Raw genomic sequence first — 27,649 nt, forward strand, 5'->3', positions numbered from 1 at the left:
CAATGTGTCATAGGAGGCAAAGCAAAAGCAGCAGAAGAAATTCTAAGGTGGGAGCAGGACTGGAAGTGCTGTAGGCCTGCTGTGATTTAAGAATTAGATTTAACATCCCCGTTCTAAAGCAGTTTAATCAAGGACAGAGCAGTCAGAAAGAATTATCTTCACTTTTAAGATTTAATTCTTCTGTGAATTATCCGCCTTACCTCCTTACTTTCATGCAGATTAACCAGTAAGCTATCAGGTGTTGGCAGGAAAATATCTATGAAGAAAACATATATTGGTATTATAGTTTTATGTTATGTACTTAAAAGGATACACCATAGCTAGGGTGCAAAGAGCTGCAGCAATATAAGTTAAAAGCACTTCTGTACATGCACAAGGACTTCGACAATCTTCCTTTCTAGCTGCACCTCTTTATGTTGTTACTAATGGTCCCTGACAGTGTGTCAAATACACAACAACATGCCCTCATTTTATCTTGCAGGAATGAATTCTAGGCAGATATTATTCTATTATACTTAACATAGCACTATTATATTTCCTTTTCCACATCACTATTTTTAATTTTTTGTTACTTTCAATAAAATGTCTGTTAAATATGGTCTCCTCTCCTTGAATCACTCTATCTCACACTCATTTTCTGAGACAATTAGCCCTCTTACCGTCAATTTCTGACACAATTAGCATCTGAGGCTGTGATAATCCTTCTTGCAAATTGTAGAACTGAACAGTGCTGTCAAATGTTATGAAGCCTATTCTTGTTCTTGAATCTCCAGGCAACCTTAAGATTAAAAAGAAAAATGACCCTGATGCATTGGTTTAGCACAGATATCTTTTGCTGTGCCTTTAACTTGTTCTAATGTTAGAAAAAAAATTATTCAAGAGACAGTCTTCAATGCTTGAAGACAACATATGCCCCAAATACAGCCTAGTGCAGCTCTGTATTTAACCCACAGGGGTTAGCAACAGCTTTCTAAAATATGAATAGTTTATTATTGCAATGAATAAGGGGGGGAGGAGGAGAGAGATGACTGGATACATGACGTTCATGCTCCCATGATTTGGCTCTGCTTAATCATGGGACTATTACACAACAAGATAAGAAAAGCCTGCTGGATCAGGCCAATGGCTCAGCTAGTCCAGCACCCTGTTTTCACATTGGCCAGACAGATGCCTGTGAGAAACGAGCAAGCAGGATTCAAGCACCAGAACACACACCCCTCCTGTGGTCATGTAATCAAAGCAGGACCACACTGGCAATTATTTTGATGGCTGCTGTATCCAGACCATGAATACACACAACAACAAAAAACCAAGAAAGTTCTTACTTGTCTAAGTTTTCAAGCAGAGACTGGCACACAATTGACAAGTATCCAGCTTCTACTGCATTGTGGGATACATCCAACACAAACAAATACACTGCAGGCTGAGGAGGACGAAGCTGTAAATTAAAGTTTAGACTTTAAGCTTACTGACAAAGTCCTTTATATTCTATTTGTAATCATGAATACTTTTGATATCGCATGTTCCTATGAGCCCCACTTTTTACATCTCCATAGACACTATGAAAAGAGGATAAGGGGCTGAAATGAAAACAGCAGAAGTGAATTCTAAATTCAAAACCCTCCATTCCCAAAGTTTTACAAATATTTATTTTAACCAATATTTTGTTCCAGACATACTTACCATGTAGTCTGAGGAAGCAATGAATTCCACTGTAGAGTTTTGGACTTCTGGCCGTTTGTGCGGCTCTCCATAGGACCGTGTCACAGGATTATACATAAATTCTTCAGGAACTAAATGATTATAAAATAAATATATTACCCATTGTTGAGTGCAAAAATACTAAACTTGGTCACACCATTCTAATAATAATAATAATAATTTATTTATATCCCGTCCACCTGGCTGGGCTTCCCCAGTCACTCTGGGCGGCTTTTAACAAAATATTAAAATACAGTAACCCATCAAACATTAAAAGCTTCCCGAAACAAACATTAAAAGCTTCCCGAAACCCTAGGGCAGCAGGCCCCACATGCCAAGGAACAATAGGGATATTCCATACCACTTGCCAGCCTGCAAAGGGAAAATGTCCATCTGCAGGCATAGTCTGAACCCAGGCCCACACCACCAAATGAAGAACATTAAAGGGTCTTGTTGTCAGTACCCATCAGCTGACTGGCACTCACAGAAAGATAATCTGAAGTCATGGTCAGACATAACAATGGTGTCACGTTATTGACAGGTGGCCCACAGGGGTTGGTTGAGATAAGGATTCAGCCCATCATCTGAAAAAAAAAAATCCTACGCCTGCCCTAAGGAGACTGTGTCACCCTATGTTTTGAGAGCTGCTTTCCATGCAAGGGCCAGGGGTGGTTTGCTTTCACAAAGGAAGTGCTGTAGATCATCATTCATTCCTTTAGATAGTGCCATTTTTATTAATATTCACCATCATTAACTCTGTAGCACAGGTTACATTTCCATCTCCTTTGGTCAATAAAAGAAACAAAAGGGTTGATGTATGTTCTGCATGATCTACATCTCACAATGGTGTTCGATGTTATCACAGGCAATTGCTGAGGAATAAAGAACATTGTAAAATGTCAATTTGAAGAAAAACATTGAAGTTATTTCATAATATTTTTCACCCCTAAACAACAAATTCAGGTTTTCTATGCATTTTTCAAAAATTACTACTGGAAAAAATATATTCAATTTTTAATTTTCTTTTCATAATTAAAATTAAGCCTAGAAGAATTCCATTATTAATGATCAGGGTATAAAGGCTACAATTAAGCTCAATTATTTCTAAGTGAGCGTTTCTGAAATTTGTGCCAATTGCACATAAGTAAATTTAGTTAAAAGTGGTGTATATGTAAAACAGTAATTATCTATTGTAAATATTCTCTCTCGATTCCAGTGTTGTGTTTGGGTTTCAAGACAACTGATTCACAATTATTTACTGCAACCACAACTTTAAAATATGAAAGATGTTTTTAATTTATTCAAGTTTGGCTAAATAAAAATTCTGGGAATAAAAAGTCATTTTACCGTCAGATCTCTGAAGGGATGTAGAAGCAATCCCAAAGGAAGTTTTGCTTTGTTTAGCAAAGCCTGAGTTTGTGGAATATTTGTCAAAGTGCATCGAAATGAGCTAAAAGTGAAATTGTAAATGTTAGTTTCAAAGATTATGACTCATTTGTGCTATCAAAGAGGCCCATGTTCACCAAAATTCACCACCCACATCTCTACATGCAAGTATCCAGGTATTAAAAGCAAAATTCAAAGTTTGATGACACATAGATTCACTGATATGGGGCAAGCAGTGCAACAAGCCACACCCTTGCCAAAAAAAACACTTGTATAAACTCAGCGTGAAAAGTTCTTGAGCCAATCATAACTTTCCATCATTTGTAATAGCTGCAATGAATGGAACCATTTGTGTCAACATATTTGCATCTGGGATGAGTACAACAGAAGCAGACTTCATTTGCTAAAACTTTCCAACATTTCATAGAGAGGCAAAATGTGAGCATTACAAGGCAAGGCCTGAAATGTATGTTTGCCAAACCTATACCATAACAATCGAATCAGGATATCAGTTCTTGACTCACACACAGATATGGATAAAAAAAGAATACAAGTCTAGAAGCATGCTTAAGATTAGAAACTTTATACATACTCGGGGCTACAATTCAGTTTCTTCAGCTCAGAGTTCAAATTAGGCACAGGAGCTGGAATTGGACCAATAGGCAGAATATTTCTATCCTGAGTAACGTTGACCGGTCGCAAGCTCTCTGGTTGCTGAATACCTAGTCCTCCTAGACTAGCTGACAGTTGATTCATTGTAGGGTATTGCTGAAAAATAACATTTTAAAGAAGCATTTATTTTATATCATTAGCAGCTTGAACAGTATCTGCCTAATTTTCCCCACCCTGCAATACCTACTAAGCAAATTCAACTATTTACAAGGTTCTGTACTACACCAAGTTCTATCCTATATAATTTAAATCCCCCTCATTCCACAAGCTGTTCCTGTCTCCACTTCCCCTCCCAAATTCATATCTGCAATGCATCTGACCCAGGCATATGAGGTTCTTGACAGATTCCCTTAACAGGCACATTCACTTCTACCCCTTCTGTGGGGTGATCTATGGATCAGTGTTGCTTTTTAAAAACATCAGTCTACTAGCACAAGTGGTCTGGGACCATCTTGGGCAGATCACCAGCCTCTTCCATTACAATATAATTTGTGACTTAAATCAGGGATGGGAAACCTGTGGCCTTCCAAATGTGCGATACCACCTCCCATAAATACTCGTCAACACGGCTAATTATCTCTCATCTGTTCCTTAGACATAAAGAACATTCAAGATAGCATGGAGTACCAAGTGACATGTTTACAGGGATATTCTGGAGTATTTTAAGAAGCCCCTCCCCAGCCCTATTTTTCTCTTCCCACAATAGCCCTCCATGCCATATTGCAAGCCATTCTGGATGTATCCCTGACCCTTTCTAGGGAGCTGTGGGGAAGAGGGCGCAGCAAAGCTACAGTGAATGAGCAGATTTCCACTAGCTTTTCTTTGGATCCAACCCAATGTCACACAACTCTATCACACAAATATAGGACAGTTGCTTATTATTATTAATCAATGTACATGAACTTGAATGCATTTATTCATATGACTTTACTGGAAGTGCATAATCTTCATATATAACTGTCTGAAAGCCACATGCTTTGAGAAAATCACTGTATCATTAAAAACACCAACACAAACAACTATCAATATTAACCATTTATTGTCAACCAAGTGAAGAAGAAGAAGAGTTTGGCTTTGATATCCCGCTTTATCACTACCCGAAGGAGTCTCAAAGCAGCTAACATTCTCCTTTCCCTTCCTCCCCCACAACAAACACTCTGTGAGGTGAGTGGGGCTGAGAGACTTTAGAGAAGTGTGACTGGCCCAAAGTCACCCAGCAGCTGCATGTGGAGGAGCGGAGACACAAACCAGGTTCCCCAGATTGCAAGACTACCGCTCTTAACCAATACACCACACTGGCTCTCATACGGTGCATACGGTCTTCTCATTTTCTAATCAGATAAGATGTGCAAATTATCAGTCATGGCAAAAGTGTATTTCTTATGAAAAGAAGGGGAACAAAACAACCTTTGCCCCATAACTTTGCCATTTTCACCGGTCATGGCTGCAATCTAACTTCCATGAAGTGCCACATTTGTTTTCAATAGGATTTGCCACTTCCATTACAAGAATAGCAATTAAACTGACTAATCATCCTCCTTGACTGAATATATTAGATCTTTCCTACAAGTCACATTCATGTCTGTGGAGAACAGCAAGGTTGGTCCCTGCTGTATGAGAAGGTGGGAAAATGTGGACTGAAGCAGCAGCTAGTATTTTCTCATCTTGGTATGCCTGGGACAACTGGTTTCTCTTCAACTGTATTTCATAGTGCCACTTTAAGTCTATGTGTAAGTACTGTACTGATGTAACCTGTGGACACAGTTCTGAACTCCCTACCGAGAGGTGAATCAAAATAATAGACAAACATAAATGTATTTACTCTGGTGACCTGTTTAACTGAAGTACAATTTTTTTTAAAAAAATATGCTCCCTCATTCAGTTAATCTGTCACTATGATATCAAATATAGCGAGTATTTTCTAACCTGTGGATACTGAGGAAATCCAGAATTATATCCAGAGTTACTGGAAGGTGGAAGTGGTGGTGTCACATTCTGATAGCCAGGCTGGAGAGCTGGGTACCCATAGCCAAATGGTTTAGAGGTTTTAGACGTCTGTGGAACTGAGGGAACAGGAGCTGGACTACTTGTTGTAGAACGTGCCTCTAAACAGAAAAGCAATGCTTTAATACAGTATTTATTCCTTTAAAAAGCAAGCATCAAAATGCAAACTGTTGCTTATGAGAGTATTATGTGCCTATAGTATAGTGAGTGTTTTAATTAACAGAGCAGGAAAGTGAACTTCAGTTAAATATCCTGTTGTAAATTAGTATTTAACACACAACAACAAAGTAACTAGTAACACAACTACTGTCATTTGAGTAAATAAAAGCCCATGCTTAATTTGTATTGATTTCTAACTATTAAACAAATATCAAATAATTCTTAAACAGGGTAGTAATAAAAATTTGACTGCAAATAAAATGAAGTAATTATATCTACTTTGTTACATATTTAACCTTCTGAATGCAGTTGTCCAATAAACTTTATGCATTCAAATGCAACCAGAATTAAATAGTTAATTCATCAGAAGCTGAAATATGTGAAATAAAACCCCATGTTATATAGGGAAATGTCAAAGGTGTTTTTATAAAGAATACTTTACTTGGAACTACTTATTTTCAATATGAAAACCTGCAATCCTATCCACATATTTGGGAATAAATCCCACTAAAATAAGATGGCTTTCTAATGAAGCATATTCAAGATTTACTGTATGTTAAGGAACTTCTTATCAGTTTGAATTAATATGCAACTTGAAAAACAGAAGTGAGTCAGTCACTTGAACAATACACTGTGCTGTATTTGAATCTCTACTCTGAGCAAATAATGTATAGAAGCTGTACTACAGATGCTTCTGAACCTTGCATTTGTATATGTGTGTGTATATAAATATAAATAAAATAAACATTAAACAAACAAAAGCATGATTCACCTGGATAGCCACCTCCTTCAAGACTATCATAATTGTTGAGAACGGGAGATGCGCTGCTCGTAGTGGAAGAGCTGTCAATAGCTAGAAGAGAAAAACCCACACACATATTCATTAAATTGGCATTAAATCTGCACATTGAGAAATGTTTATCAATGCCAGGTAAGAAGCTGTAAAGAACCCTTAGGAACTTAGTATTCAGTGGTAATTTCAAATGCTCATCAAACATAGGATTTCAGTCTTAATCTTTGTTAATAGCAGTTGCCAAACTGAACTAAAAATGCATGGGGGGAGTTATAAAGGACAAACTCCAATTGGACAAACTCCAATTGGACAAACTCCAATTAAGAAAAAAATAACCTCAGAAGCTTTTGGTGATTATAGTTCATTTTACATATCCTGACTTCCCATTGCTGGACTTTGGAAGCAATTCTACTTCAAAGTTAAAGCATTTGCAAGCATAAACAAAAGGCTGGAGGCACTGTAAGAAGAGTCTAGGCAGAGGGAAAAGAAATGCTCTCAGCACTTAATGGAAGCACCTTGAATTTATTTGATATTCTGATTCCGCATATTTTATGTTACCTTATAAGTCGCTTTGAGACTTTTTTTTTGTAAAAACCAACGAATAAATTTAATAATCAATAAATGAGGAGGAGGATAATGTTGATGATGATGCCAGGGTTCCTGCTTACTGCAAATTCTCTTGCTTCCTGACTCCATCTGAACAGTCTACTTCAGGAGCACACATTTATGGGGTACAGCTGCTAAATACACTCACACAAGGTTCCCATTTTACTCAGTGAGATATATACCAGAAGAACAGCTAAGTTAAAGTCTGTTAAACACACACACAATAGACTGGAGCCAGAGATTCCTTTTCTATTTGGATCCAGCCCTGTACCTTTATGGCATGCTGAAAAACTAACACCTAAGAAAGTATAGAGAAAAAAGCAATTTGTAAACAGTGGTGCCGAAAGGCCATGAAATGCCTGCTGTAATGTTTGGAATTTTCCTATGCAGAATTTGAACATTGCATATTAATGTCCAAGACTGTACCTCTTGCATTTCATGACCCTTTTGCCATTTGCTTCTGAAGTTTGACATACCATATTTTTCGTCCCATAGGACGCACCTAGTTAAGGGGGGGAAATAAAGGAAATTTTCCCCCCTTTATTTCCCCCCCAAAAGCTGGTCAGGGAAACCGAACCAGGTCGAGGAACAGCGGGATGGCGGCGCTGCGCCTCCCTGCTGTCCTCCGAGCTTGTGGGGCTGGCCTATGTCTGCCCGGTGCGAGGGGCGCTCTGCTTCAGGGCGCCCCGCCCGCCGGGCTGCAGGCTGCTATCTGCAGCGTGGGAAGCCCTGTGGGGAACTTCTGCAGGGCTCCCCACACTGCGGATGTCTGTCCGGCGCGCGGGGCGCTCTGCTTCAGGGCGCCCCGCCCACCGGGCGGCAGGCTGCTATCCGCAGCGTGGGGAGCCCTGCGGGGAACTCCCGCAGGGCTGCCTAGGCTGCGGATGTGTTCCCAAAGCGCCGGGCGCTCTGCTTTCAGGACGCCCGACGCTCTGGGAAGCAGGCTGCTATCTGCAGCCTAAACAGCCCTGCGGGAACTCCCGCAGGGCTGCCTAGGCTGTGGATGTCTTCCTGAAGCCTGTAGAGAGAGAGGGGTCAGTGCTCACCGACCCCTCTCGCTCTCCAAGCTTCAGTGAAAGCCTGCATTCGCCCCATAGGACGCACCCAGATTTTCCCTTCATTTTTGGAGGGGGGAAAGTGCGTCCTATAGGGCGAAAAATACAGTAGATAAAATGTACAACATTGGAAAACTTAAAAACAAGCAGCTCAATATGTTTTAATCGTACAGATGCCAATGTTAAAACTTCTTATTTAGTTTTCTCTAAGCCATGAATTGCTTGAGTATCTCCTAATTTGCTATGTTCAGGAGATTGAATGCCTCTAGAAAAGCCCTGAAATACAGTAATTAGCTTTAAGCTTTTAATCTGCTTTAAATGGATTGTACAGAGATGGATCAACTGTAGAAGCAAAGTGATGAGTCTACTTTTTCATCCAGAAAAACTTTCAAGCCACATTAAGATGCAGAACTGAGAACTCTACATTATAGTGACGCCATATACAGTAAGCCCGCAACTTACACACATTTAACTCATGCACATTCAGCTTTATACACTTGGCAAATATATATCAATAAATTAAAAGGGGGTGGGGTTCTGGGGAAAACAACTTTTGGCAATCCTGCCTGCCACTGAACCCACTGTGTTTTGACTATATGTGATTGTGGCGTTAGGCGGGATCCCTGGAACGTAACCCCTGTGTAAGTTGTGGGTTTACTGTATAACAATAAAATAGAGAATGGACAATGACAGGAAGTACATTTTTTTTGCTATACTGAAATGAGGAATGTATTTGTGTGGATTAATACAGGAGAAATACCATTTGAAAAATCCATGTTCAGCATCAGCAACAAAGAAAAGTTACAAAACCACCGACAAATTATTGAAGGCATATCTGTTCATGTTTTCAATATTTCCATGCACTACATGTAGCATACCGTACACATGTAGCTTGACAACACTACTTCCCAGATTTTAAAATAAACCCATTTATTTTTCATTTATTAATTTGTGGTACTTAAAGAAAATGTAGACTTTGAAACAACATGTTTATTACTGAAATTACTGTCAACATAATTCCCAGCTATCTCAATAGTATGCATGCCATTCTATATACCACAATATAACTTTGGTAGTTTGAAGTTTAATAACATTTTTGGTTTCAAGCATCTCCAGGTCCTTTTTTTTTAAAAAAAGGAATTAACCAAAACTTATTAAATCTGAAATAAATTTCTGCATTACATATTCATTGCAACAGGAAGAGAGTCAAACAAAATATTTTGGCAAATATGTTACCATAATGGAGGTATGTTAAGGAAATGTTTGTCTGCACAAGAAAACAAACAACAAACGGCCTCAAAAAGTATTTCTGTGTTCTGTCTTTTGGTTATTTGTAACTTTCTCACACATGAAGAATGACAAAATACTGTAGTTTTTTTTAACAATAAAGGGGGTAGTTTTATGTTTATAGTAGGACAAATGAATATCATTGGACAATCTGGACGCAGTATGTTATACATGTCCACAACTGCAATTTTAAATAACAACACTTTTATTGATGAGTGTCCAATTACTCCTTAATGAGTGGTATTCCATAATCCATGGAATAAAAAAAGAGTTGTAATGCTCTAAACTGCTTGAGCCAGTTTAGTTGAACATATTACTGTACTCCTAGTCATCAAATTAAGTTTTACTCAGAGCGGACCCATTGAAATTAGTTAATATGACCAATTTAGGTTAATTAATTCCAGTGGATCTACTCTGAGTAAATCTTAATTGCATACCACCCTATATTATTAGCTACTAAATGCAATGCATTTTTCCTTCAATTATTTAGACTGTTTAAGAATCAGGATACTTAGTGTTATGTACTTTTGTTCAGGGAATGGAATAAATGTTATCAAAATTGGGTATGAAAGTGAGAAATACTGGTGCAAAGCTTAAAGCAGACCTGCTTCCTCATCCTCCTCCTCCTCTTCCTCATCATCTGAACTTGATGACAAGGGAGTTGCTGGAGAGCTAGCTTGATTATTAACATATCCACCATACTGCATGCCTGTGAAGTGGAAAGCACAAATACAAGAATCAGACACACAGAAAAGGTGAGAAACTGAAAGCACAAATCAGAGCATTAAGTGACAGCAAAACCAGGCATTACAAAAGACACCCAAACATGAAAAGTGAGTTACCCAATCCATACCAGGAAAGTTTTGTCTTTACGGAAAAACAGACGTTTTTATTGCAGTAGTTTGGTTAATAATTAGCAGTAGACAAAGAAATTTAGTAGAATTAGAACACACAGTTCATCCTCCAGAGATAGTGAAACAGCTCTCTTAATTAAGTCAGAGAATTTTTTTAAGTAGTTGAAGTAGTTTTGAGACCCGTTTTTTAAAAAAGTTGGGTGGATTTCACATTTTGACACCGTGATATTAATTGCCCATTGAGGAAAAAACAGATTTCACTAGTTATCATTAGCATATAGTGCTAATATCAATTTCAAAAGTACTAATACTTAATGAGTGTTATTTTTCCTTAATCCACACAACTTAAACTTCCAAATGATGTCACTGATGCTCCACATAAAGGGCCACACTTTAAATGAATTTTTGACTCTCTCTCTCTATGAAAAGTTACTTATATTCACAAACTGACAATAAGTGAATGGAAATGCCACTTCTGGTCACAGAACCTCTTTCCATTTATAGAATGGAACCTTTTGATCGAATACAATGAGTATATACACCGCTGGCAAAAAGCATATCCATAAAACAAAGGTATTATTAAAGTGCTTCTAAGATCAACAGAATACTTTTTTTGTTGCCAGTCAGATTTCATTTAGCAGAACCTATGCAAATATAGAGCTTGAGACTGTGAGACTTGGATACCTAAACGATAAGTCTCAGCCTTCATATACCCAACCAGACTGCACGCTGCAGGGGGCCTGCAGATAGCACCTCCTCAAGAGATCTGTTCCATATGATGTAGGCATTGAGCCTTTAGTGTGGTGACACCTACCCTTTGGAACTCCCTCCTGTTAAGTATCAGAAAGGTGTCATCTCTGTTGCCTTTACAATGCCTACCAAACACCTTCCTTTTTCAAAAAGCCTTTTAAGTGGAGATTCTTATCTCAATCTGTATCTGTACTGGATCCAAATTTGTTTTTATTGTGGATGTTTCATGTAGGGGATTTACAAATAAAATAAACTTCAGCTAATACCTTAATACATTTGCAGCGTATTAGTCTCTACATGAGTAGTACATGTAAGAGTCATAACACAAAGGCTTTATAGCGCGCCAGGGTTAAGTTCACAAACACGTGCACAGTTCAGCCGTGCTTACTTCAATGAGACTTGCTCCTGAGTGAACTTGCAAATAATCAAGCTGATTAGATGTGGGGATGGGAAAGGAATTTAAACACAGTTAAAACACAGAGTGGACAACTATAATATAAATGTGGTAATAAGGAGGAATTAAGAAGTTGGTAATATTTTTTCTACTATTGGTACATCAATCTAAGCTATGACAGCACATCTGTTATATCTACATACCGAAGTCACTCACAATGAACTCATTCTGACCTCAAATGAAACTAGGGGAGGGAGAATACAAAAAAGAAACCCTGTGACCCCCCTTTTCTCAGATTTAGGCTGAATTACTATTCATACCTTTGAAACCTTGACACCAAGTTACAGAATTAAGTATGTCACCTGAGGTGCTTTAAGGCAAAGAGGTGACTTAAAAATACTACCCTCTAAATCTGTTTGGATGTCTTAGCTGCTGCAGAATCCCATGGTCTGTCCAATACTAAGAACAGGTTGCCAGTAACACATTACACCAGTGATGTACACTGGTCCCCTTCCATCTTTCATATCAATATAAGGTAATGATACAGACTTATAAATCCCTAACTGATTTGAAGCCATTTATTACCATGCTCTCCACCCCTCCACACCATTACAATCTCCAAAATCAAAACAGCACCTTCTTAAGACATAGTAGGACTTGTATAGCAGCATTCTTTGTAGCTGTCTTATCAATACCTCTCCCTCAGAAACTTGAAAGGTCAGACTATTACTATTTACCAAAGCACTGGCTACAAACTCTTAAAGCTTTATGTGGTGGTCCCTGGAGCTCCCATTAAAAGGCTCACATTCAGCCAAGCCTACTGATTTCTGAATATATTTCGACTATATTTCTGTAAATTTACCATACATCCATCATCCTTGTAAAAGGCTCCTACTTGAAAAGTATGATTCTGCCTCTTGCAATTGTAATTTGACAACTGAGTAGGTTGTCTTGCACATATCTTTCTAGATATACAAATGGAATCTGTGCTCACCTTGAAATGAGAATGCAAAAGTAAAGATGCTTTCTCAAGCAGCTTGCATACAGTGCGAGTGTATATATTATAAAACACAATGTATCTTAATATATAAATAAACACAGTAACAAGAGCCAAATCTTACAGAAGTGCTAGCTAGCATTAATATTAAATTATTACTTGCACTGGGATAGATGAGCACATAAAACCGAGAAAAATTAACTCTTTAGAAATCATTAATTTCAAATTGTAGGGCAATTTCAAAATGTAGGCACTTTAATTCATCTTCTAGTTTTATACCTTCTTGAAGCAAAGGATCAGATGGTTGTGTAAGGGAAGAGGAAGTGGTGGGCTTCGTTGTCTTTTCCACAACAGGTGTTCTTATTGAAGAAGTAACAGCTGAAGACGCTCCCTGGGCAGGTTTTATATGCTGAATATTCTGGTTTACAAGATGCGGTGACCCTGAAATATGAACCAAAATGTGGGAAATGCACTTTTGTATTTTGAAATGTAACTGGCAACAGTTACATTGATTAACGGTTTTCACAGTTGAAACCATGTAAGTCTGCTGCAGCAATGAAAGTTTTGTAGCTAACAGATTTACTGAGGCACAGAACTTTATCAGATACAGTGGCACCTCTGGTTACAAACTTAATTCGTTCTTAACCTGAAACCGTTCTTAACCTGAGGTACCACTTTAGCTAATGGGGCCTCCCGCTGCCACCACCGCCGCGCGATTTCTGTTCTCATCCTGAGGTAAAGTTCTTAACCCGAGTTCCTACTTCCGGGTTAGTGGAGTCTGTAACCTGAAGTGTTTGTAACCTGAGGTGTTTATAACCCGAAGTACCACTGTACATGATTATTCTCAGTTTGCAAGAATATAGATTCACATGGATATATACGGATTGAGAAAAATACTGTCAACTGCTGGCCAAACTGCCATGACAATTCTATATTAAGTGTATGTGATGCATGCCAAATAAAGTGAGCCTTCTCAACAGGAGTTAACAGGTGAAAACACAATCTTCCTAGCATTACTATGCTAAATGAAACACTTCTAATGAGAGAGGAAATCACTGTTTAGATTGAGATTTAAACAAACAGAAAGATTGGTGATGATTGAGCATCAGTATGCACAACCACTGCTGCTACTACTTATACCAGGGCATGTCATTTTAGGGAGTGAAACTTAATTCTTGCAAATTTACTCAGTGTGTGTGTGGGGGGGGGAATCTTTAAAACATTTTGGGTGTATTATTTTTGTGTTTGGGCAAATTTCACTTGGTAAGTCTATTTCTGATGAAGAAGCACAATTCCTTGGCTTTTGGAAAACAAAGGAAATTTAATTTTACCTTTGAAATTGTCATGTAATTCTTAATAATAATAATATATAACAATAATGATAATAGATAACTTCAAGTGATACGGAATATAACTTGCCAAGTAGAATCTATGATTCTATTAGGCAATCATTTTTAGTGATTTCCATGCAACTTTACACACATTTTAATTACCAAGCAAACCTAAATTATATTAATTTAACCAAAATATCTTTTCAAATCCCAAGGCATGTTACAACTTTTTTGGAATCTGAAAGTTGAAAAATTCAACACACCCTACAGTTACACACACATATGTATATGAGAGGGAGCAAGAGAAATAAAACACAGAACTGAGGACAAGCACTTAAGAAAACAAAGAACTAGTCTCTAGTCCCTGTGCACATTGGCGAAGCACATATAAATAAGCATGCCCTGTTCTGACCCCATTTTGTCCTCTTCTGGGTCTGAAAGGAACCATGCTTTAGTGATTTTGTGTAATTTGTGTGCTCCTAAAAATGATTGCTGCTTATATATTAAAATTAACACTGTCTGAATTTCTTACATGCTCAGATATGGACCGATCAAGTCACTGTAATACATACCTTGTCTATTCCAGGCAATATGATTTATTAGTATCACTTTTTTTTTTTACAAAAAAATACAAATTAATTGTACGGAAGCAGTCAAATTCAAAAACATGACTGTAAGTATGTGCTAAACAGTATTCTCATGCTGCACAAACCAGAACATGCTCCTACAGCACATCTGGTTGTGTAGCTCAGCCTGGACTTATGGGGAAAAGGATCTTTATTTAAGCAAAGGGGGAAAGTGATGGAAAAAGTGCTTGGGGTAATGGAGCTTGGTGAGGGAAGGTGGTGGGTAGGATTCAGCTCTCTTCATTAACACACCCCTTTTGTTGTAAAAAGCAGACCCCTTCCAACCTTTTTTAAAACATGAATGGTGCAGGTAAACGAATAGATAAATGTACAGTGTCACATCCAGTTTGGTTCTTTGTGCAATACCTGTGCCTGTCGGGTTGCTTGCTTGTGGCAAGGATCCTGCAAAGCTTCCGCTATGATTTTTCTGAGCCAGCTGGAGCTCTGGGGCAGACCATGTTGCAGAACTTTGACTCAAAGGAACCCTCTGCTGCCCTGCAGGTGGTGCTCTATTTTGACTGGAAGAATAAGCATTTGCCTCTACTGGATGTCCAAAAGCTGGTATGTTGTGAGAAGCAGTCACCTGCCCATATGGACTGCCGACGGACATAGGATATGAAACGTTAGGATAAGCAGCACTAGAGGCAACAGGTGTGGCATAGGGACCAGAAGGAGCAACAAATCCCTGAGATGGAACTGAAGAGCTGGCAGAGTGCAAGGCTGAATTACTATAGGGACTACCAAACGAGGAATATGACTGTGAAATGCTGGTATGTAACTGGGACGCTGACGAAACCATTCCTGGGACAGGTCCAGATGATTCTACAATATGAGGTTCTCTATTGTACAAGTACTGTGATCCCTGCATGCTCAACATCTTGGGAGTCATAGAAGATGCATTAACATTTTGTGCCTGTGCTGAATAGTGGGCAGAATAATAATCAGCACCATAGTGGTTATCCAGCTGCGAAGGGATAATGTTATTGGGCACTTGTGAGTAGTGTCCTGATAGAGCACTATAGTTCTGAGGATGTGATCCATATCCAGGGGAGAACGGCATCTGATTTTGCATTGGACCTGGGGGAAAAGGGAGAAAAATCAGTATATTAAAGTTGTAGGGATCATCTCTTTAAAGGATGTCAAACCACTTAAGAAACTATGGTAGTTATGCGGTACATACAGTGTTAAAAAATAAATTTTAAAAGGCATGATATACACCTCTTAAAAATCATTAGTGGCTTTTTATTATTTTTTTTAACTACAGTATACATATTTAAAAAATCGAGTGGTTTACATAAAAGCATAACAATATTCAGTTTTCCTAAAAACCTGGGGAAAATGACATTTAAAAATGTAACATTTTGTAATACATTCACTCATCTGGAATACGTCCAAGCAGTAACAATGCAGGCAGCATGTTACAAACACATACTTTTGCAACAACCTGGGCAATTACACAAGTAGTAAACCTTAAAGCAGTTTAGACTGAAACTTCATGTGTCACATGTGAGAAATATGTAATTTCCAACCATGATTATGTGTATGCTTTGTAAAATAACAGTAACCAGCTATGACTTGTATCCATGTCCATTAGAGCTAATGAAGATCAGCTAAACCCGCTGCTAATTTACATGATGTTATCTGAGCTTATGCATAATTTACTCAGAAACAAGTATGTCAACTTTAGTAGGACTTACTCAGTGACAGACAGTGACCTCTTTGTAAATATTTATATGAGGCTCTAATATTGTTAACCTCCTTTCAGAAACCATGCTCCTGATGGTCTCAATACTAATTATAAGTGATGCTTAGGAGAGAAGCTACCTTAAACAGAGTCAGACCATTGGTCCCTTCAGCTCAGTATGGGCAGCAGCTCTTACTGGGTTTCCAAAATGGCTCTTTTCCAGCCCTACCTGGATAGGCCAGACACTGAAACTGGGACCTTGTGCATGCAAAGCATGTACACAATCACTGAGCTATGGCCCTCTCTCCAATCATACTCCTAGCAGTACTAGTAACGTAAGCTTAGTTCACACATGGAATTTCTCAATCTTACTGAGTCCCATTGTATTTAACAGGGCTCACATCCCAGTTAAGTGTATACTGGATTGCAGCCATAATTCATCTTTATCCGACTCAAAATCCTAGAAATTGGGATTTCACCTAACTTATTTCAGTGTCAGTCCCAGCAATTACATACTGAATAACTAGAGAAAGAAGGATCATTAGTACAGGTTAAGATAAAGTACTTTAAAGGTCACCTTACACCAATGGTGGCTAAAAACACTGGCTAAAATGATTATGATACTACTGATCTGCTGCTTATCACAGAGGTTGTGAAATTGCAGTCTGAGCTCCACCTTAGCACACATCACCTGATTAGCACTGAGAGCAAGCTCCTAAGGTGAGATGTCAGTATCAACATCAAGCAGCTCAGAAACCACCCTAAAAGGAGCTCCTCTCACCATCCATTGGGTGCTGGGCACTGAGAGGGAGACCAGACTTCAAAAGGGGCCCCATCAAAGTGCCCATCAGCTGCTCAGCACCGAAAGCAGCCCCAATAAATGGCTGCAATGGGGTTCCTTTACCTTTACCGAGTTCCCAATGGGAACTCTCTTGTGCAACCAATACAGGTCACATCGTTACCTGCCCCACACCTGACGTAACATATGCTATCCAGTGTTGGGCACACAACCATATTTTAGGGGAAACCGCCTTTCAGGCCTTATTAGGCTCATGGGCTGGAGCTTCCCCACCAGGGACTTAGTCCAACATCAGAAATAACAAAAATGGCCTTTGGACTGATCACCTTCCAACTCTGTTTCTAGAACAAAACCCAAGATAATAATAATAATAATAAATTTTATTTATATCCCGCCCTCCCCAGCCGAAGCCGGGCTCAGGGCGGCTAACAACAATAAAACAATACAAAAGTACAACACAAACAACACTCTAAAATCATTCATTATAAAATTAATTAAATTCAAGCCACTGGCCACCATTGGGCCAGAGCTCCGCGAAGATTGCCGAGGGAGGGAGTCAGGCTGTGCCCTGGCCAAAGGCCTGGCGGAACAGCTCTGTCTTGCAGGCCCTGCGGAAAGATGTCAAGTCCCGCAGGGCCCTAGTCTCTTGTGACAGAGTGTTCCACCAGGTCGGAGCCACAGTCGAAAAAGCCCTGGCTCTAGTTGAGGCCAGCCTAACTTCTCTGTGGCCTGGGACCTTCAAGATGTTTTTATTTGAAGACCGTAAGTTTCTCTGTGGGGCATACCAGGAGAGGCGGTCCCGTAGGTACGAGGGTCCTAGGCCGTATAGGGCTTTAAAGGTTAAAACCAGCACCTTAAACCTGATCCTGTACTCCACCGGGAGCCAGTGCAGTTGATATAGCACCGGATGGATGTGATCTCGCAGCGAAGACCCCGTAAGGAGTCTCGCCGCAGCATTCTGCACCCGTTGGAGTTTCTGGGTCAGTCTTAAGGGCAGCCCCACGTAGAGCGAGTTACAATAATCCAGTCTGGAGGTGACCGTCGCGTGGATCACAGTGGCTAGGTCAGGGCGAGAGAGGTAAGATTGGTGGAACATATAAATTTTGTCTAATTACCTGTCCACAACTGTTACTCAAGAAGCACAAGTCCTGTAGCACTGTAAAGACCATCAACTTTTTTGTGATTTGAGCTTTTATAGGCTAGACTAGATTCTATTTCCCAAGGTATGATCATTGAATCGCTGCCCATGAGGTTTGGAAACACTAGAGTAGTTTGTTTTCTACTCAGAAGTCATGATGAAATCAGATTCATTTGGGGCTTTCGGAATTGTCCAAGTTTTATTTTTAAAACTCCTATTAAAAGGAGAGGATACAATCTACCAATTATAACATTTCCAAACTTTAAACTATTGCTGATTTCAGACGTGGGCTCACCAGCAGCAGCCTACTGGGAGCACAATCCTATACACACTTACATAGGAATAAGTCCCACTGAACTTCTGAGTAACCATGCATAGATAGGTTCAGAGTTTAACAGATACTGAACATTCACTTAACAAGGGCTCTTCTGCTTACTGTACTGCATATATAACATTTTATTTGCATTTCTAACCACCTAAGCAATTGTACAAGGAGTGGTTACTCTTTAGGATAAAGCAAGCATTCTGAAAATTGTAAACTGCTCATCTGACATAGAAGCCTGTCTAAAGGAGAGAAATATACAGCCCTGACCTGCCACTCAAATGAAGCTCAGCCCAGCATGCCCCCAAACTAGTATGGAATCCAATTAGACACCCTCCAAAACTCCCCTTGAAGCATCTCCAGCTTGCTGCATCTCCACATCTTTAGACTTTGTACTAATAGTAAATTTAAAAAACAGCCTCAGCTTCATCCTTATTGACTCCTTCACTCCAGGCAGAGAAAAGGGAAGGGCTACTCATCAGAGCTGGGAGCGGCAGGCACAAGGAGATGAATTGTGTATACATTTTTAGATTGCTGCCAATATAACTTTTCAGTTATTTAGCTACATCAGCATGTAAATATCATTTATAACTTTGAAAGAGTCCATTCTCTTTTCCTATAGTGAGAAAACCCCCTAAGAGAGCTGTTGGACTAAGCAGGCATACTGTTTTAAGAGCAGGACTTTATCTTGGAGTCCAGAGAAACAAGCTTAAGTATTCTGATCAGTAATAAAGTATTTGAATTCCACCAAATTTTTCATTTTTCATCATAGTTTACTTTTGACGAATATTATAAGCCCAACACAGACTACCACCCTCTTCAATCTTTTGCACCTGTTCATCTGCAATGGTCACACTTGGATATTTGCCCACAGCTTTATAAATCATAGTCTATTAAGCTATAGATGGGCACCATGGAAATACAGTGGTACCTCAGAACTCAAATAGCTCTGTTGTCAAACGTTTCGGCTCCCGAACGCCAAAAACTCAGAAGTAAGTGCTCTGGTTTTCGAATGTTCCTCAGAACACGAACATCCGACGTGGCTTCCACTGTGCAAAAACCTAGCTGTCGGCCAATCAGAAGCCGCGCCTCAGAAGTCGAACGGTCTTTCAGAACAGATTACATTTGAGTTCCAAGATACCACTGTATATGGCTTTCTCACACCTCCCACCCCATTCTAGCCTAATGCACCAGCTTTGGCACCGAAATTCTGGCTTGTATTAAAGCTAGAACTCCATATTATGTCCAAATCAGACAACTCTGGCTTAATGTCAGTTAGCAACCTAGGGCAGTCAACTTGAATCAGATCCTCTGTTGTAGACCAAGGAGAACGAAACTGGAAGCATCTCCTTCCACTTTTAATGAATGAGAGTTCCCAATTATGTCTGAACTTGAGGGACTCTGGTTATTTTTAACTGTGGTTAGTCCACACCCCAGGATCATAAGATACAATTTGATCCTGTCTTTTAACTTGAGATCCCAAAATCTGGACATAAGAGGAAACCCTAGTTAAAAAGTGGAAGCAGATGTTTCCAATCCCCTCCCCTGGCAAATGGTGGGTGCACGTGAGGTTGAGGTTTGAAGAAACCTCATGTAATGCTACACTAGTGTTTAGCTTTACATCCAAAAGGGCCCACAATCTGCTTGTGCAATATTGCTCTCAATAAGTTGTCTGATAGAATATGAATTCTGAAGCACAACCAAACTGCACACCTGGGCCAACGCTTACCATTTTGCTGCACTGTAGTAAGTTTATTGTCACAATGCAGCAAAACAGGGAGCATTGCCTTATCGCTAAAGCAAACAAGTCACTTCCTCTCCCATTACTAACACCCCCCTCCAAGATACACATTCATTCCGCATTTGGCTCAGCCCTATTTGCAACAGCTGCAATATGATTCTGCACCAAGCAAACCTGATTCCCTTCATTACAACCAGTTATAGCTAGTGCACATGCATGCTTAGCTCATCTACAGGCCAAGAAGAGCTGAAAAGTTGTAATGGAAGAGGGCAGGTATATAACTTGTACTGTCCCTACCCCACCCCCCACCCCCAGAGTGGTATGGAAGACTCTACCATAGAACAATTGTGCTGGGCAGGTATACACATAAGCTATAGGAACTTCAACCATCTGCTACAGCATGAAACTATAAATAACTCACAACTTGCTCACTACTCTTCAACAATAATAATAGATAAGTTTAGTGACAGGTATGTGTTTATTGGTCACCCAAAGAACATGTATACTGGTCAGTCAGTTGATTACGCTGAGACCTCTGAGATGTATGTTGGGCAAGTCACCTTATGTCTGCTTTAATGGAGGAACAGTGAATTCAGCCTAGGTTTATGACTTCTAAAAACCTCAGCTCTAGCTATTGCATAATACTACTCTCAAAAGTTTATTTTTAAGAGGCACAGCATTCCCACACCTCTGGCAAAGGTACCACAGATTAGAACTGCTAACAACAGTAACGTGATGCCCTATGATTTGCCACCAAGCAAGAATCATGTCCACCAAGAAGCCAACAAGCTTTTCTAAAACCATACTTTTGAGATCATGTATCTAAAAACTATCATACATTTAACAATGTCTTGTCTTCCAAGGGTAGCCAAAATAATTAAAAAATGAAAACCACATGAGAAGTCTTTGCCATTACCTGCTTGCAACAATGAGGGCTATAAAATTCTGGAATCCTCAGGATCCTGACAAAAATCCTTGAACTGAAATAAACCATATGAAATGCATGGTTTGGCTTACTCTTTTAAACGTTAAAGACTTTCTTTTGTTCATGAAGATTTATTCAACCACCATATCTGGTGAGTAAACTGCTTTAGATAAGTTTGTTTATTCAAACAAACTTACATTACTGTCAGCAGCACATAAGTTATTTTAACTGTATTTAGAAACTTGTATTTTTGCCATAAATACTTTCTTTAAAGCTTTGAGAAAACTCCACAAATCTTTGGCAACATTGACAAATTTACACTGAAATCCAAACCTTGGCCAGGCAGCAGTGAGGCTTAATAGAGCAGTGGGTCAACCACATCATCCACAGCCATGCTGCTCACCCTGGCTGGGTGTTCAGTGGGCAGAATAGGAAATTCCCCTCATGCGGAGTGACACTAGATTCACACCATCTCCCCAGCCCAAAATGGGGCTGGGGGCTCGATTGCTATATAAATCTGTATTCTTACTAAGCCCTCTAAATGGTTTTTGTTGTCATTGTTGTAGCAAATAACTTTATTCTACACATACCAAGACATATGCAATTTTGATAATGCATACTTGTTCAAAAGAGATACAATCTAACCTGAGAATCTTTCACAAAACAAAAGCCTCCCAACCAAAAGGAGCAAAGCAGACTATCTGTGGTATGTTCTGTGTAACGTAACTGCTCTGCTGAATCAGAGCAAAGACTCAACTAGTTCAGCAACCTGTTTCCAACAAAAGCCATCCAGCTGCTTCTACAAAGCATGCAAACTGTAGAAAGCAACAGCCATCCCTCACTGTTTCCTTCACCACCTAATGTTCAGAGGTATACTATGTATCCTCCATGGATGTGTTTAACTCTGGTTGACTCTGAGACAGTGACTGTGTTGTATGACGTAAGAATGTTTGACGAGAAGAACATTTGTTTACATTAGCTCAAAACACACTTTATTGGGAAATAGCTTTTAAAAAGCTGTTGAAAAACAACAGTATGACAACTATAGCACTCTATTCAGGATCCCAGAGTAAGAAAAAGTTACCTTCAAGCTAAAAACAAGCAGATTGTTAAAAAACAAAATCTCCAGATTAGGTGAATGTACAAAATTGGGGGGGGGGAGGGAATCTAATGCAAACAAATGTAAAGCCAATCACACTTTGGGGCAAAATCTCTAATACTGATCTACACAATAAAGAAAATGAATGTGTCCATTTAGAACAGAACAGCATAAAAAAGTTGATGTCAGAGATTTGTTTTGCAAACAAATTAAAAATAAGAGCCATTATCTTCATGTCTTTCCATAAATTTATGGCGTAGATGCAATATGGAACATGGACAGTACTGCGTCAAGAAGGCCACCAAAAACCTGGAAAAGGTGCAAGAAAGTCTCACAAAAATCGAGGGATTGGAGCACTTTTTAAAAAACAAAGTTCCTGAAGCAAAGTTCTTAACTCAAGGTACTATTTCTGGGTTAGCGGAGTCTGTAACCTGAAGCGTCTGTAACCTGAGGTACCACTGTACATCTTTATCCCAAGCATAATTAACTTCAAAAGATGTGTCAGTGATCACCAGTTTAGATGACTTTAAAGGGAGATTGGAAAAAGTCAAAGGGTAGCACCACCAATGGCTATTAGCAACAACAATTAAATGGAACCTCCGTATTGTACATATTGCAAATTTTGGCAGTCTTCCCTTCTACAGCCCCAAAGGCCCTTCTGAGGTTTTGTTACAGTCAAGCAGCATGTCGATCCCATGAAATAAACGTGTACGTATGAATGCATGCCTTGAGCCAGTAAAGCCTTCCAGTACCGTTTTCTGCCCTGGGTTCGTGCTCTTTCCCAGCTCCCTTTTCAAAAGCAACCGCCCTGCCACTGCTGAATACAGGATGAAAAACCTAACTTTGGGGAGCATAGGGACGGTTTGCTCCAACCGAGGACCTCCCCAGGGGGCTCCTTGCACCACCCCTTCCCGCCAGCCTGGCACGCCTCCCCTTCCCATCAGGAGCTGCCTTTGCCCCTCCCAGCTGCCCCCCCACTTCCCACCTTCGCCCCCCCTGCACTGTGGGCCGACCCCACCCCTCATGCCCCCCCCCACCAGGCCCCGCGCTCCCTTCAGCCTCAGCCCCTCTCGCCGCCCTGGGCCCGGCCTGCCCCGCTGCTCCCTTACCGTTCTGACACAGCCCCACACCGCCCGAGGCTCTGAGGCTGGCGGGCCCCAGGCTGGGCCCTCCCGGGAAGGAGGCGCCGGCTGAGCCGAGGGGCGGCGGGGGGAACCCTGTCGGGGGCACCGACATGGCGCGGCTCCTCCCCTTCCTCGGCTACTCCGGAAGGCGGCGGCGTGGCCCGGAGGAGAAGCAAGGCCTCCAACGGAACCGACTCTGAGAGGAACGCGCCGAGGACTCGCGACGTCGTTCCTCGGAAACCGACGCGCGACGTCTCCGCCGGCGCCGCTCCTTCGCAGCAGCAGCAGCCGCCCCAGCCCACAGCGACCCCTAGAGGCGGCGGCCAGCGCGAACGCTTCCTCCGTCAACGGGGAAGATTCGCGCTGGAACTTCTTGGCGGTTCTCTTCGCCGTCAGCGCCCGGCACTCCGCGCATGCGTGCTGGAAAGGCCCGCTGTTAGAAAGGGGGAGGGAGGTCTGCACCTGTATGCGTGCAGGTAACGGAATGAAGCGGGATTAGGGGCGGTGCTTTGCTGGGGGAATGGAGCGCGCCGCTTCAGGGGGCAGGTGGGTGGGCGGACCGTATTTTGGAATATATTGCACTGCTGTTCCTCTTGTGGATGTGTGCAAATGGAAAGCTAGCAGTCGAAAAATCTTCACTAAAGCTCCTCCACAACTGCTGAGTTGACTTTCCGGGCTCGCAGACGGCTTTTAGATATAGAGACAGGAGGCGCATTCAAAACCGCACTTCCCCACCTGCTGTGTGGAGTGGTGCAATCCAGCCGCAGAAAGGAGCCTGACCTGGAAGAGAGAACTAAGACGTCGGGTGCCTCGTTCCTTGCCCTGCAGACGGAGCTCTGATATCAGTAGGGCCAAGGAGGGGGTACACTGGAGGCGTGTCAGGGACAGAAAATCAAGGCACAGATCCGGACGATCCATGACCTTTCCAGTCCCCCAAACAAAATCCTCAAATCAGGGACAAAACCGCACGACTCTGGAAGCTGGCTGCTGAACTTCCCCCTCCCATTCTTCCTCTTTTATAAGAAAGCGGTAGCTGAATGTATTTCTGTGGTTTGCTGCTTTTTTTTTTTGGCATTTATTTTGAAAGCCTCATAAATTATCTTCCATATGTAGCATTCACCCTGTGATTAAAACCATCCAGGAAATCCAGATGTGCTGGCAGAAGGAACACCAGACTCCCAAGTAAATTCCATATGAACCTAGATCCATTTTTTCCTTCATTGATAATGAATGTGGCCACATTAGCAGGATCTGGCTATTCAGCCTCTATACAATTAAAGGCATTGTTCAGCCAGCAACATATGAACACACTTATCAAGCCATACATTGTCTGTATCCTGTTTCAAGCAATGCTAAATCCGTGATGATTTTATGTAAGCACTTGACTAAAATGTTTCTAATCAATACCAGTAAACTTTTTCCCCAGCTGCACAATATTTCCTTTCCTTTAAAAAAAAATCCAGAGAGAATAATACTCAGGCAATTATTTGATCCACATAATGCTTCAATGGTGTTGTTCCCTTTTTGCTGTACAATGAGAAATGAAATGGGTGCAGCTGTATTCTACCTTTTCTATCTTAGTTCTCTTTTTAAAAAATCAGGGTTAGTATTGTTTTTCCATAAATTTCAGGCAACTTCTCCAAACAAACTTAATTCTTGACATGAGGTAGAGTGAAAGTTTTTGTTGCCAGCTGCTGGCTTATATGCACAAATGCAAAACCACGAATGGAGCATAGCAACAAATGAGACCAGTAACAACTTTCAGACTTTGTATAAATCTTGGCCTCGACCTGTGGAACATTGGAAATATATAAGGCAGGGAAGGGGGACTGCAGAAGAAGAAGAAGAGTTTGGATTTGATATCCCACTTTATCACTACCCAAAGGGGTCTCAAAGCGGCTAACATTCTCCTTTCCCTTCCTCCCCCACAACAAACACTCTATGAGGTGAGTGGGGCTGAGAGACTTCAGAGAAGTGTAACTGGCCCAAGGTCACCCAGCAGCTGCATGTGGAGGAGCAGAGACGCAAACCCGGTTCACCAGATTACGAGTCCACTGCTCTTAACCACTACACCACACTGGCTTACTACACCACCACTGCAGGCCCTTCAGGCTTGTCTACCTGCCCTCAGAACTCTCCCCAAGCCGCACTGCTGCTTCACATCCTGAGTGCCTAGCTGGCATGTGTCTTTGGAATGGCAATGCCTCCTTGAGAGGATGAAGGCTAGAGGAAAGTGTGTGCATGTATAAACTAGCTTATTGGACAAAGGTAAAATTGACTTTTGTTGCTCTGTCCACTTTTGCCTCCGCACCTACTTTTGCCACCTGTCATGGATGTGTGGCCTGAGATAGGAATGCAGAATTCAGACTGAAAACGTTTCCCAGCCAGATTTAAGGCTTTCAGTGCAAATAAGGTCATGGCCAGCCAGCGGTGGAGCAAGTGGACCGGGCGCCCGGGGGTGGGGCCAGCCGCTCATGGGGGCACCGCGGGGCCTCCAAGGAGTCTGCCTGTCTCCTCCCACTCAGCCGCCCTACAGCTGAGGGGGAGGCAACAGGCGGACCATTTGGATAGCGTGGAGCCTGTGGGTGCTCAAGCCACTGCGTCACTCCCAGGAGAGACGTGTGGCTTGGGCGCACTGCAGGCTCCATGGTGAGTGCTGCCTGGCATTTTGCCACCCCCCTCAGTGGGAACACCTGGGGCAGACTGCACCTACCGCACCCCCCTTACTATGCCCCTGTGGCCAGCAGACCTCAATGTGGGAGAGATCAACACAATCACAAAGGAAAACTTGGCTGAGTGGCCGTACCAGCGGCCCACAGGAATGTGCACATTTTTCAGTTTTGTCTTATGCAATTTAAGGGCTTGGGATACATTTTACTTCTAGAGCAGCCACCCAATTAAAGAAAGCTTGGTTGATTAACTGTTCACCATTGTTGACACAGCATATTAAACCAACGCTGTCTCAGTATCTTCTTCAGAGGTTCTGGACATTGATCCAGTGACCTGGTGTTTAAAAAGTGAGAACAATTTTTAATAAATGTTTCCCCACTCAAAAAACAAAGGCAACAAAAACCATTAGCAGCTGCTAAAAGCCAGTTTAAATAATAATAAAAGTATTGGACATAATTTGCAAATCTTCAGGGGACACACTGTAGCTTCTCTAGGGATACATGGATGGTCTAGCAAACTGCTTTAAGGGTGTGTGTGTCTTTACATACACTCTAGCGGTATGTAAACTATCAAATAAATAAATAAATATTCTTCATACTTTTTTAGTTTCTAAAATTTTTTTCCCCTTCCCAGGTTGAAAAGCAGTTTTCAATGGATATTTCCAAGGAAGTGTGAATTTGTCCACTAGGGGTAGCTGTTGCACACCAATAGCATATGTGCTGAGAAGCCCACAATACATTTTAAACTATACTAAACAAAGCAGGAGAAAGAAATGTACAGACCTATACACTGAAGCAACAACATTCATAATAAAACTTTAAAACTTTAATTAAAATATAATACAATTCAGGGAATGAACAATAATCAGCAGCCAGGGTGAAGAGGCATGGTTTTAGCCAGTGATGGAGGTTTTAAAAATACACTGCTGCAAAATAAAAATATTATTTCCTCACCTCTTATCTTGAAACAGGAATAGAGTATTGCCAGGACCACTGTATAGAAAATCATGTGTGGAGCTGTGGTTTAATTTATTTATTTTTTGAATTTGCATTTTATTTATTTGTTAACATTCGTATATTACATCGGTAAATGTTGGCATATTACATTACAGGACTTACTATAATATAATTTCCAAGATGTATACAAAAATTATATACAAATTTTATATACCTAGAAAGAAAATGAAACAAAAAAGAAAGAAAGAACAAAGAGAAAAAACAAAAACAAATCCCCCCAAATCATATAGATACCAACACACTAGACTTCCTGTCTATCCCATTGTATATTCCTTTTTTACAAATGAATGTACTCTTATTATTGTATATTTCTTTACATTTTATCTAATACATTCCTATATCAATATGTTGGAGCTGTGGTTTAATTTTAATGTATTCAGAACGCACAGAAATACAGGGAAAGTATTTGAATTAAAGGAATGTCTTGAAGTATATTGCAATTCTGTTATTCCTCTTGCATCCACTGTCCAGGGACAACAGGTTAGTCATAGCTCAGTATTCTTTCGGACAAGGAGG

General features: G+C 40.7%; 1 protein-coding gene across 2 annotated transcripts in view; it reads right to left on the reverse strand.

Annotated features, from left to right (window-relative positions):
- Positions 1 to 23,723, reverse strand: part of SEC24B (SEC24 homolog B, COPII coat complex component) — a 36,308-nt gene extending 12,585 nt beyond the window's left edge. Inside the window, exons 1-13 of one of the 2 annotated variants that reach the window (XM_053403832.1) lie at positions 23,433 to 23,723; positions 14,982 to 15,692; positions 12,938 to 13,099; positions 10,268 to 10,372; positions 6,695 to 6,775; positions 5,686 to 5,864; positions 3,680 to 3,855; positions 3,049 to 3,151; positions 2,447 to 2,573; positions 1,684 to 1,793; positions 1,326 to 1,438; positions 660 to 778; positions 201 to 256 (exon numbers count right to left, since the gene is read on the reverse strand). In XM_053403832.1, the coding sequence (XP_053259807.1) occupies positions 201 to 256; positions 660 to 778; positions 1,326 to 1,438; positions 1,684 to 1,793; positions 2,447 to 2,573; positions 3,049 to 3,151; positions 3,680 to 3,855; positions 5,686 to 5,864; positions 6,695 to 6,775; positions 10,268 to 10,372; positions 12,938 to 13,099; positions 14,982 to 15,692; positions 23,433 to 23,559 (2,169 nt within the window). In that variant the 5' untranslated portion in view covers positions 23,560 to 23,723. The remainder of the gene's footprint in view (positions 1 to 200; positions 257 to 659; positions 779 to 1,325; positions 1,439 to 1,683; positions 1,794 to 2,446; positions 2,574 to 3,048; positions 3,152 to 3,679; positions 3,856 to 5,685; positions 5,865 to 6,694; positions 6,776 to 10,267; positions 10,373 to 12,937; positions 13,100 to 14,981; positions 15,693 to 23,432) is intronic. The other variant, XM_053403833.1, reaches the window with a different exon arrangement.
- Positions 23,724 to 27,649: the final 3,926 nt, after the last annotated feature.

Source organism: Podarcis raffonei, chromosome 9 (assembly GCF_027172205.1).
Source record: "Podarcis raffonei isolate rPodRaf1 chromosome 9, rPodRaf1.pri, whole genome shotgun sequence".
In the NCBI taxonomy this organism is placed as follows: Eukaryota; Metazoa; Chordata; class Lepidosauria; order Squamata; family Lacertidae; genus Podarcis; species Podarcis raffonei.